This window comes from Crotalus tigris, unplaced genomic scaffold (genome assembly GCF_016545835.1).
Source record: "Crotalus tigris isolate CLP2741 ecotype Arizona unplaced genomic scaffold, ASM1654583v1 scf7180000017624.2573661763:2888555, whole genome shotgun sequence".
In the NCBI taxonomy this organism is placed as follows: Eukaryota; Metazoa; Chordata; class Lepidosauria; order Squamata; family Viperidae; genus Crotalus; species Crotalus tigris.
Genome location: NW_024096519.1, coordinates 488,670 through 501,120, shown reverse-complemented (window position 1 = coordinate 501,120; position 12,451 = coordinate 488,670). Strand labels below are relative to the sequence as shown.

At 34.6% G+C, this 12,451-nt stretch overlaps 1 protein-coding gene across 2 annotated transcripts in view; it reads left to right on the top strand.

Moving 5' to 3' along the window:
• Positions 1–12,451, top strand: part of ITGB8 (integrin subunit beta 8) — a 38,138-nt gene that overhangs the window by 15,073 nt on the left and 10,614 nt on the right. For both annotated transcript variants that reach the window (XM_039332410.1, XM_039332403.1), the window contains exons 4-9: positions 4,306–4,552; positions 7,869–8,034; positions 8,535–8,693; positions 10,245–10,340; positions 10,421–10,510; positions 11,995–12,129. In XM_039332410.1, the coding sequence (XP_039188344.1) occupies positions 4,306–4,552; positions 7,869–8,034; positions 8,535–8,693; positions 10,245–10,340; positions 10,421–10,510; positions 11,995–12,129 (893 nt within the window). The remainder of the gene's footprint in view (positions 1–4,305; positions 4,553–7,868; positions 8,035–8,534; positions 8,694–10,244; positions 10,341–10,420; positions 10,511–11,994; positions 12,130–12,451) is intronic.

Genomic DNA, 12,451 nt, shown 5'->3' with positions numbered 1-12,451 from the left:
CTTGGATGAGGCTGTGGGAAATAGAAAGTTGAATGAGAATCACAAAGGGTCAACCAATAAAGTTACATGTTCTAGTGCATGTTGCAGTTATAGATGCATATGAGAATATTTGAAGCACTTGGAGGCAATATAATTTCAGAATTGGATGCAGGCTTGTTTGCTGCAAATATCCTGCTCTCATTCAGATTAAGAATATGTGGATATAAGCTTGTTTTAATGCAAAATAGGTGCTAAGGTATGTTAATATAGGCAAAAAATAGAAATCATTGTCTATTCAAAATGCTCTTGGTCTGGAAACCTAGGAATTTAATTTGATGATTACAATTAAGAAAAACAAAAACTCCATTCTGACAAGCTAATTCAGTTGTGGGAGTTATCTAGAAGTTTGGGAACTCTGGTTAACTTCATTTGTAAAAATGTAACCTGAGCTTTAACATTCTGGTTTGTCCAGAAACCTAGCTCCAAAAAATCTAAATGTATGAACCAGATACATATAAAGGATTTTCTTTGAGCTACCATTTAACTACAGCAGAATTATCTTGCCAAACATATACCTCGTCCCTAATCCTTTTGTAAGTGAAGGGGAACTTCAGACTGTTATTCATCTGCCTACAGTTTCCCTACCCAAATATTATTGTTTTCAACATCAACACAGTTCATTATTGGTCTAGTGCATTGTACCAGGACTCCTCATTCTTCTTGGTAAATTAACTTGCTTACAATAATATTTTTAAGTTGATTCCAGCTGCATTGAAGGACTAATTTCTAGTTTTCTCAGTCACTATGATCAAAGAAAGTATAATATATTCAATTTACTAGCTCCTTGAAAAAAAATGTGTTTTCATAACTATAGTATTTCAGTGGGCATCACCTTGCAAGATGAGTGTAGAGTCATGTGGAATTGACCACAGTATAAATCTAATAAGTACATAAATTAGCATTGTGCATTTCAATGGATGTATGCAGAGCTCCTTTTCCATATCTGTACTGATTTTAGTGACAGCTTTTATTCCTCAACATTAAAGACAGTTCTCATTCCAACATTTGGGTAGCTCAGTTAATACAGCCACCTGGCATTATCATAACAAATACGTTGTTTGAATGTTGCAACCAATGTAGATTTTCTGGCTATTTCAACATATGTAGAATTAAGGAAAGTACCAGTACTTCTTTTGCAGTCATGGAGAAAGCATAGAAGAAACAAATGTAGATAAATATACATGTACCAGGAAAATGTTTCAGGATTTGTGTTAATCACCAGGACAAGAGATACAGTATTTATCTTCTGAGCTTTTGAACTAGTGCTGGAGCCCATCTTCAGGGAACTAGCTAGAGAGAAGTTCTGGCTAGAGAGAAATTCAAAAATCTCTTGTCCTGGTGACCTACCCAGAATGGATCTTGAAGCAAATGTGGCTCAATTGACACTGATTGCAGGTACTTCTATTAATGGTGCATTCTTTTACAATCCTTTACTACTTCACACAAAATCCTAGAGTAGACAAACGGCTGTGCACATTCTCCAGGGCATGGAAATTTAAAAATGCATCAGTTTGCTCAATTAGCATGTAAAATTTCCACAAACTTAATAAATCTACAGTACTATCAGTGAAAATTACCTAATTGTTTCCTATTGGGAAAACATTATAGTAGTCCTTGACTTATAACTATTCACTTAATGACTGTTCAAGTTTATGACCAGGTTTCACACTTGCAACTGTTGCAGCATCACCATAGTCACATGATCAGAATTCGAGCACTTGGCAACTGGCACATATTTATGACAGTTGTGCTGTCCCATGGTCATGTGATCACCATTTGTAATCAAGCAAGCAAAGTCAATGGGGAAGCCAGATTCACTTAACAACTGTATAATTCACTTAACAACTGCAGTGATTAGCTTAACAATTGTGGCTTAAAATGAGGCACAACTCACTAAACAACTGCCTTGTTTAGCAACAGAAATTTTGAGCTCAGTTGCGGTCGTAAGTCGAGAACTACCTATTCACATTTGTGGTAGGAAAAGGTATGTTCAATAAAAGCCTAGGTAGCTATAGTGCTGTTAAAGGGCTAGGGAGATTTGCTGCTGGTTCCATCCATAGCATCTTTCTTTTATTTCCACCTTAAGGAACTATAAGTACAGATAGAACATGAATATCTGCAAAGAGGAACCTAAACTAGATTAACTGTGATGGGTTGGATAAACTCAGTTGTACCAGATTTCTGTGTACGCACATAGACCTTCATGCACCAAAGCTATTCTAAGGCAAAAATGCACATATTCATATGAAAATGGTATGTTGACTACGGCAAAGCTAATGCTATAGCTCTAAAATCTACCTGTAGATGACTTATAAGGAGGTTTAAGTTGATTTCAACCAATAAGAATGATCTTAGAAGTTTAGATAATTTCTCAGGGCAACTTGGCCAATGCCTGTGAGCCTGAGAATAAAAGAATGTAGTATTCTGAGCCAGCTGACATTTCAGGAAAAAAATCTCCAGTTTGTTGAAAATCAGCTTTTAACATATTTCTAACATATTTCACATTTTATCCTCTTTCAAGGAAATTGGCATAAAATAGATGAGTTTATCTCAATGTCCCTGGCCTTGCAGCAGCCCTGTTAGAGATGGCAGGAGTTGCCTAAAGCCACATAGTTTTTCTGTTTATATAAACCCACATAATTTTCTTATTATCATTAGCAAAACACAGGAAATTACAGTTGTGGCAGAAGTAATATTTCATTGAAGTAGTATTATGAAGTAGATTATTACTAATTCTGCTACAAGAAATGAGTTTGCATAAATTCGGAGGGGAAGTGCTAAGGAGAAAAAGGTCATTTTGAAATCATATATGCTTTTTATTACTTCCTATCAAAGGAGCAGGAACAATATTAAGTGAGGATATACAGTATATTTTACATTTTTTAATTACCATAGAAGTACAGTGTTGTACTTTTTCCCCAGTTACGGAAACAAATGCCAGCCCTGATGTAAAATGGCATTCATCTCCCTCAGATTTGTGTAGCGCTGCCGCTGCTTCAGCTCATTCCCCTCCCCTGCTACACTTGTCTAGGATGGTCGCGTACCACCTGCCATGTGCCAAAGTACCACCTGTGGTATGTGTACCACCGGTTGAACAGCCCTGACTTAGAGAATCTTATAGAAGTAGTTGAATGTCCAAGGGAAGAAGCAATTCACCTGTAAGAAAAATGGATAAGTTTGGCTCTCTCTACCTGTATATCTAAATCCCATTCCCTCTGCTTAAATTCTGCCAAGGTTTTTTCTAGGCCTAAAGTAAATAGGGCCGATACTGATAAGGCACTGTATTCACTCAGGATTGAAAAGTTTTTGTAAATACAGGTATTGACTTATGACCACAGTTGAGCCCAAAATTTCTGTTGCAAGTGAGACATTAAGTGAATTTTGCCCGATTTTATGACATTTGGTTAAGTGAATCACTGCACTTGTTAAGTTAGTGACACCATTGTTAAGTGAATCTGGTTTTCCCATTGACTTTGCTTGTCAGAAGGTCGCAAAAGATGATCACATGACCCCGGGATACTGCAATGTTATAAATATAAGTCAGTAGCAGAGTCTGAATTTTGATCACATGACCATGAATGCTGCAGCGGTCATAACTGAAAAATGGTCATGTCACATTTTTCAGTGCCATTGTAACTTTGAACGATCACTAAATGAACTGTTGTAAGTCAAGGACTACCTGTACACATCTGAGATCAAAAGTATTGCTATATTTAATGATATACGTTGTATAATTATTCAACCAAACTGCCTCTTTGTCACTAAGAGTATTATGGATAATGGGAAAAGCATAGAAAATGGAATGGCTTGAGAAGAGGTATGTCTGTGTGTCTGTGTAAGCAACACACAGTCATATATTTAATGCTTAGTTACAGTTTTAAAAGCTAAAGTTATTCTTTATATGAGCCGAGGTGGCGCAGCAGTTAGAGTGCAGTACTGCAGGCCACTTTAGCTGACTGTGTTCAGCAGGTCAGCTGTTCAAATCTCACCGGCTCAAGGTTGACTCAGCCTTCCATCCTTCCGAGGTAGGTAAAATGAGGACCCAGATTGTTGGGGGCAATGTAAATATATATATACATTGCTTACTGGTGTACACCGCTTAGAGAGTGCTTGCACTTAAAGCGGTATATAAGTCTCATAAATAAATAAATAAATAAATAAACTAAATTAAGCTAGTAAAACTGGAAAAATATTCTGCATAGGATTTGATTTTAAAATAATGCGAATGTTCAGAAGTATTGATAGTAGTTCTTTTTGCATTATTAGGCTCTGAAGCAAGTTTTATGCTGAAAGTCCGCCCACTGGAAAAGTATCCTGTTGATCTTTATTATTTGGTTGACGTATCTGCATCTATGCATAGACATATAGAACGATTAAACTCTGTTGGATTTGAATTATCTCAGAAGATGGAAAATATCTCCATTGATTTGCAACTTGGATTTGGATCCTATGTAGATAAAACAGTGTCACCCTATATTAGTATTCATCCCAAAAGAATCCATAATCAGTGCAGGTAAGTATTGTTAAAAATAGATATATGTAACTCAAGGGAACATTCATAGTTCACATTTATACATTTAATGTCTAATTCTCTTTTGGAAAAGTAGAGTAATGAATGAATTTGCATTTGCTTTATCTGCCACAAGGCTTCGGTAAATATGAAATGATGATGATGATGATGATGATGATAATAGAGAAAGTCTATTAGAAAATGATAAAATTAAACTGCTCTGGGACTTCAGAATTCAAACAGACAAGCACCTGCAACATAACACCCCAGACTTAACAATTGTCGATAAGAAAGACAAAAAAGTCTGGATAGTGGACGTGGCAGTGCCTGGAGACAGCAGAATAGACGAGAAAGAACTGGAGAAGATAACAAAATACAAAGACCTACAAATAGAAATAGAAAGACTGTGGCAAAAGCAAGCAAGGGTAGTACCAATAGTCATAGGCTCCTTGGGTGCAATCCCAGAACAACCACTTGAACACCATTGGCATTGACAAGTTCGCTATTAGTCAATTGCAAAAGTCAGCCTTATTAGAAACTGTTTCCATCCTGCGACGATACCTGTAATACCATCAAACATCCACATCTGCCTATCCCAGGTCCTGGGTAAGGACTCGATAGGTAGACAAAATGCCAAATCCAGTCTGAACATCTGGCTGACTGTGCGATGATCCATAATAATAATAATAATAATAATAATAGAAGAGTTGGAAGAGACCTTGTTCAGGCAGGAAACCCTATACCATTTCAGACAAATGGTTGTCCAGTCTCATCTTAAAAACTTCCATTCACAACTTCTGGAGGCTGGTTGTTCCACTGATTGTTTTAATTGTCAGGAAATTTCGTCTTAGTTCTAGGTTGCTTTTCTCTTTTATTAGTTTCCATCATTTGCTTCTTGTCCTGCCTTCAGGTGCTTTAGAGAATAGCTTGACTCCCTCTTCTTTGTGGCAACCACTGAGATATTGAGGCCATAGCGTGGGGCAAGGACGGGCGGCATGGTGCCGCAGGAGGCGACGGAGCAAAGGGGGTGTCCTTCTCTTCATTGAATACCCAATTCCAGCAACCGTTCTTTATATGTTTTAGCCTCCAGTCCCCTAATCAACTTTGTTGTTCTTCTCTGTACTATTTCTAGAGTTTCAACATCTTTTTTACATTGTGGTGACCAAAACTGGATGAGTATTCCAAGTGTGGCCTTACCAAGGCATTGTAAAGTGGTATCAAGACATGATCTTAATTCTATCTCTTTGCTAATGCAGCCTAGTACTGTGTGGACTTTTCTGACAGCTACAGCACACTGCTGGCTCATATTTAAGTGATTGTCCACTAGGATTCCGAGATCCCTCTCACAGTTACTAATATTGAGCAAGATACCACCTATACTCTACCTGTGCATTTGGTTTTTCTTGCCTAAATGTAGAACCTTATTTTTTTCACCATTGAATTTCATTTTGTTAGATAGTGCCCAATGTTCAAGTCTGTCAAGATCCTTCTGAATCTTAAGTCTATCTTCTGGAGTGTTGGCTATTCCTGCCAGCTTAGTGATGTCTACAAATTTGATAAGTTCCCCATCTATCCCTCAGCCAAATCATTGATGAAGATGTTGAAGAGCACTGGGCCCATCACAGATCCCTGGGACACCCTGCTACACACTTTCCCTCCACGTAGATGCAGTTCCACTGAGGACCACATGCTGAGTCAACCAGCTACGAATCCATCTGATGGTGATGCTGTCTAACCCATATTTTTCTATCTTAAAAAGTAATAGCTTGTGGTCTACTTTATCAAATGCCTTATTAAAGTCCAAGTAAATTATATCCACATCATTCCTCTGGTCCTCTAATTTTGTCACCTGTCAAAGAATGCAATAAGATTTGTCTGGCATGATCTGTTTTTGACAAACCCATGTTGACTTTTGGTAATGATTTTGTTTGCCTCTAGGTATTTGTTGATTCATTGATTGATTATCTTTTTCAGAATCCTCCTGGGTATTGAGGTCAGGCTGATAAGTTTGTAGTTTCCTGGATCCATTTTTTTCTTTTTTTGAAGATGGAAAGTACGTCAGCTCTTTTCCAGTCTTCTGGTAGTTCCCCGGTGCTCCAGGATCTTTGAAAGATACAGTTCAGTGGTTCTGAGATTACATCTGCCAGTTCCTTCCGAACCTTGGTATATAAGTCATCTGGTCCTGGTGATTTGAACTCATCTAGGGTGGACAGATGGTCACTTATGATTTTCTTGTCTATCTTAACTTGTGTTTCTAATTTGTTTTTTACGGTACTGCTTTTGATAGGTTGGACTGTTTTTTCCTTTTGTGTAAAGACGAATGCAAAAAACAAGTTAAGTAGTTGTCCCTGTTGCTTGTCACCTTCTTGCCACTTTCTCCCACTAATGGACCAATCATTTCCTTAACTTTTTTCTTGTTTTTTACATGTTAAAAGAAGCTTTTTTTGTTATTTTTGACTTTTGTTGCAAGTGTTATTTCATTTTGAGCCTTAACTTTCCTCACTTCATCTTTGCAGGCTCAGGCTATTTGCTGATATTCTGCCTTAGTTATGTGCCTCTCTTTCCACTTTTTATACTTGTCCTTTTTGTCTTTCAATTTATCAGAGAGTTCTTTATGCAGCCGTGCTGGTTTTTTTGAGAGCTGTTATTTTTCTTCTTAGTTGGTATTTCTTTGCTGATATATGTGTGGGAGGTTAGGAGAAGAATGGAGAATGGCAGGAGAATAGAAATGATGTTCACTTTTACTTATGCTAAGAAGGATAGTTGTATTTTTTAAAACAGTTTATTAATCATTTTTAAAGAAAAAATATTTTCATTATTTTCTCTCTGTAAATAGCATATTTCCAATTTATATAATTCACTTCTGAGGCAGAAAGTTACAGGTGGATTTTTGAAGCTAGCTTACTCCTTCATAAAAGTCACAATTTTCTGTGGCTATATACTGTATGACTTTAGTGATAAGAAAAATAGAGATATTTTTAAAATTGTCCACTTCTTTGATATTGTAAATTTTGCTACCATGTGCAAATAATTGACACTTACACTCTTACCTATCTGCAGGATGTACATGTCCCAAAAAGTAATTAAAAGTATTTTTTTTTCTGAACTATGCTGATACAACCAAGTCATAGTAAGAAACTTGAATTAACAGAAGATTATTAATAAGCTGTGGAGACCAAAGATAATTCCTATCTCAGTTTATGAAGCCTAGAAATTATTAGTATAATGTTATAAATCTCTGCTGTGCTGCATTTCCAAATATAACTAGTTTAAAAATTCTTTGTGGGAGTTACAAAGTATTATTCTTTTTTCCAAACAGTGATTATGAGCTTGATTGTATGCCACCTCATGGTTTTATTCATGTTTTATCACTGACTGACAAAATATCAGAATTCAGAAGTGTAATTAATAAGCAGAAAATCTCTGGAAATATTGATACACCCGAAGGAGGTTTTGATGCTATGCTTCAGGCAGTGGTTTGTCAAGTAAGCAATAACAGATAATTTGACGTTTTATTTTTCTCTTTGGGGGATGATTTAATCTTGTAATGTTGCAATGTTATATGTAAATGATAATTCTTTGTGAAACCATGTTACTTTCTACTATAGGTTTATACACTTTAATGAATTTATTACCACTTTTGCCTTCTATAGCCATCAAAATACTTTGGGGGTATATTTATAGTGAAAGTTTGGATAAAAAGAAATTGTCCTTCAAATAAAGGATTTGATACAACCAGCAGTATTTTAGATTCTTGATTTAAACCCTTTTCAGTAGAACTGGATCACCATAGTGGATCAACCAGTGACTTTGTCCCTTGACACCTGCTGGCTACTTTGATATTTTTGTTTAATTATAGCCCATTTCATTTTGCCAGCCATTTTTGTGAATTGGAATATACAGATGCCTTTTTAAAAAAGCACTACAATATTTCTTAGCACTTGTACTTTCCCTTATAAAGCTTAACATTTATTATTTATTGCAGAACCATATTGGTTGGCGCAAAGAAGCAAAGCGTCTACTTCTGATGATGACTGATCAGACATCTCATTTGGCTCTTGACAGTAAATTAGCAGGGATAGTCATTCCAAATGATGGAAAATGCCATTTGAAAGAGAACGTGTATATCAAAGCAAACAGTATGGTAAGGTGTATGTCATATTTTTGGGATAATTCCTAAAGCATTAGAAATGCCTTTGTGGGAATCAGGTTCTGAGAGATATGAACTTCTGCTCAAACTATCTCATTCAAATTATTTCATGGTTTTGATGGATCAGAGAGAATACATAATACATTTGTTCTTGGCCAGAGTACCCTTTATCTCTATAGATCTTGGCTGAGGTAATGATTGATGACTAATAGAAGAGAATATTGCTGAAACTGTTGGCATGAATGTTCCTGCCAGTAAGGGTACTTATGTTCAAATGCATTAATCATTGGAGAAAAAGATTAAAAGTCGCAAGAAAAATATAGAACAGAGGTTCTCTCTTCAGTACTAGGGACATTAAAAATTGAAAACTGGTTTTATGCAGTTGTTGAAGAAAACATTCTCTTTTTCCCCTCAAATATATCCCTTTGCAATAAAAAGTGAAGTGGTTAAGCTTGGACATGCATGCAGAGAGATCTAGAAGTAATTTCTAAAGTTGTAAAGCAACAAGAGTTGCTTTAAAGATGCAAACAGATTATTTAAGTGGCTTCCTGCATAATACAAAGTAGCTTAAAACATTTGCATAGTTTTACCAGGTTGTTCCTTTTCAGATTTGCAGAATACCCAATTGTTCTGGAAAACTTAAAGCCACTTGATCTCCTCTTTCAGGTTTTTATTGTTTTGAGGATTATTTTACTTTGGAGTTGAAATATGATTGCACACTTGTTGATTAGATTGATTAATTGATCTCTCATTAGGTTCTGCATTGTACTCTTTGCTTTGTCTTTAGAGTCAAGAAACTTTAACAATTTTAACTATATCTAGAAAGGAAGAAATTTGCCATAGTAAAAAAAAATTTGTGAACCCATTCCTACTAATCATGTTTCTTTTGTATAATACATAAGTTTCTGTTTCTGTTCATTCAGAAAAAGGGTGGTCAGATTTTTTAATTTAAAAGTATTTCATTGTTTTTGAAATATCCAGGTGTTTCAAAACTTAAATATCCTAAAAAACATAGAAATTGAAAAACTACTAGGAAGGTCTATTTATTGAACAAATAGCATAAAAATCTGTAACCATTTTCTGCCTTGCCAGCTTTGGCCCTTGTACTTGGGATGATAAATAATACTTTTGTAACTCAACTATGTATTAAGCAGGAAAAAAAGGTTATCCTGTTAAACATTAGGTTAAGTTGCATTGTGGGCTATTATATATAATTGATGATTTATACAAAATTATCTTACTAGGAAACTTTTTAGCCTTTCCATTACTTGCTAATGGTTGTGGCAATGGTGGAATAAGTCTTCAGTAAATCATTGAATTTCAGTATGTATTTATAGATGGCTAGTAAATTGTATGAAGGGTCTTGGTTCTAAATTAAATGTGTGAACGTAGTTTCTTATTTTTTAAAAGGAATTGGAATTATTAAAGAATTATTTATATTTATGTATATGTGTACATATGTTAGTTTCTTTAAGTAAAATGTTAGGATTGGTAATTATAATAATCTGTAAAAGCCACATTATGAATCCTCTTTCTGATTTGTAGGAGTACCCATCACTTGGTCAACTTTCTGAAAAGCTCATAGACAACAATATTAATGTAATATTTGCAGTTCGAGGAAGCCAATATCACTGGTATAAGGTATATTTAAAGATAAAACAATTGTTGCTTGGGGATAAGAAATACACTGGCATTATAACCATAAACTAATATTTTTACAGGATCTTTTGCCTCTGCTACCAGGAACTATTGCAAAACAGATAGAAACAGAGACAGCAAATCTTGGGGATTTAGTAGTTGAAGCTTACAAGGTATGTTCCAATAACACTAATACATCATTATAATATGGTGTTTATATATTCTTTATTTTTCAAAATGTTTATTAAAGTTAATATTCTTTAGATTTTAGACATATGTTACAGGAATATGTTCAGTATGTACATGTAACTCTATAAAATATAAAAATAAAATTCCCTTCATAAATTAATGTGGTTGCAGTTTTTGCTTTAATCAATTGCTTTTTGTGATAACAGTTAGAACTGATATATGTGCAATAAACTGAATAAGATATGTTAAGGTTCTACTATTTTCACATCAATGAGGATCTTTTTTTATACTGTGAAACAGCCATTGGACTATTTTGAAAAATAAACTAAAAATCCTACAGATATTTTGGAATTCAAATCAACTCCCTGTAACCTCAGATATCTTGGCTTATAGCAGGATTTTGGAAGGTATGTTCCAAAAAATCTGGAAGGCAGACTAGCTACCTCAGTACTATTAAAGAAAAAGTCTGAAACTTCTGCAGGTTTCTTTTTACACACTTTTCTTTCTGTTTCCTCATGCTAATTTTCAATTAGGTTGTACTACTCACATTGCTAGTATATATATGTATGTGACATTTTTATCATAGATAATTCTTAGCATATCTATGATTTTGCTGTGATTTGTATAATTCAGTATTTTGTTTTTTAGCACTGACTATTGCACAATGCAGGTATATGCATTTGACCGTGATAACACATTTTGCTTATAATGCCATAAATTCCTGTTGTAACATTTATATTATATATATTATTTATATTCTTAAAAGGAAAAAAACTACTAAAATTCACCGAACATATAGCATATATACGATATGTTCAATTATTGCACAGCCTTGTAAGCAAATTGAAAAATATATCATTTGGTTAATGTGCTGCTTTAGAAAAATTTAGGAATGTACTTCATGCTTTATGATTCAATCCAGCATATTTAGAAGAGTAATTTGTAACAACCCATACTGTTTAATATTATATATTTTACTTAATGGAGGATGATCAGCGAGGAAGACTACCATATGCTCCATGCCTCATTGCCTTTTTACATTGCTGCTGCCATCTTGCTTTTCAAATGACACACACACTTCTGCAAGTGCTTTTGTTTCTATGTTTTTTGGATGGTATTGGTGGAAAGGGTTGGATATCAGACAAGTGAGAAACTCTAATAATCTTTAGCTAATAGTAGACATATAGGTTGCTCTTTAATACTTAAGCTCTTATTTTCAAATAATGTCCAGTTAAGAAACTAATATGAGAAATTGCCCTGTGGCATCAGAATGAAAAGGAAGGTCATCATAAGCATTGAATCACGCAGCTGTGAAAACAAAAATCTGTGCAGAAAACAATTTTCTCCTTTATTCCTGGATTGATACGTTATTTCACTCTGACTGAACTGAGTAAAGCTTGCTAATAGTAGTATATGTTGCTGCACAAAGTAATATCATTATTTTTATTTTGATCTTATTTTGTTTCAGAAGCTGCTTTCTGAAGTGAAAATTCAGGTTGATAACACCCTCAAAGATATACATGTCAAAGTTACTGCAATCTGTCCTGATGGAAGTAGAAAAATGGGTTCAGAAGGATGCAAGAATGTGAAATTCTCAACTGAAGTATGAACATTTCTTTTTAACAAGGGAGATGAAATATTTTGTTCATGACATTGTGATATTTTTAAATAGAAGAAGGCTTTCTGTGGATTTAAAGCTGCATTTCAGAGGATTAAAGTTTTTACATTCTCCATGTTTCTGCCATGGATTTTTTTTTTTTTTTGGAGCTTCATTTTAAATTAATTTTAAATCAAAATATTTATTCTTAGAATTTTCAATAAGCTCAAATCAAGTTAAATTTATTTTCTAGAATTCCTCTATGCTCTTGTCAAGTCATTGTAAATGCTCATATATTTTTCAAAAAGTCTTACTGACTTGAAGTCAT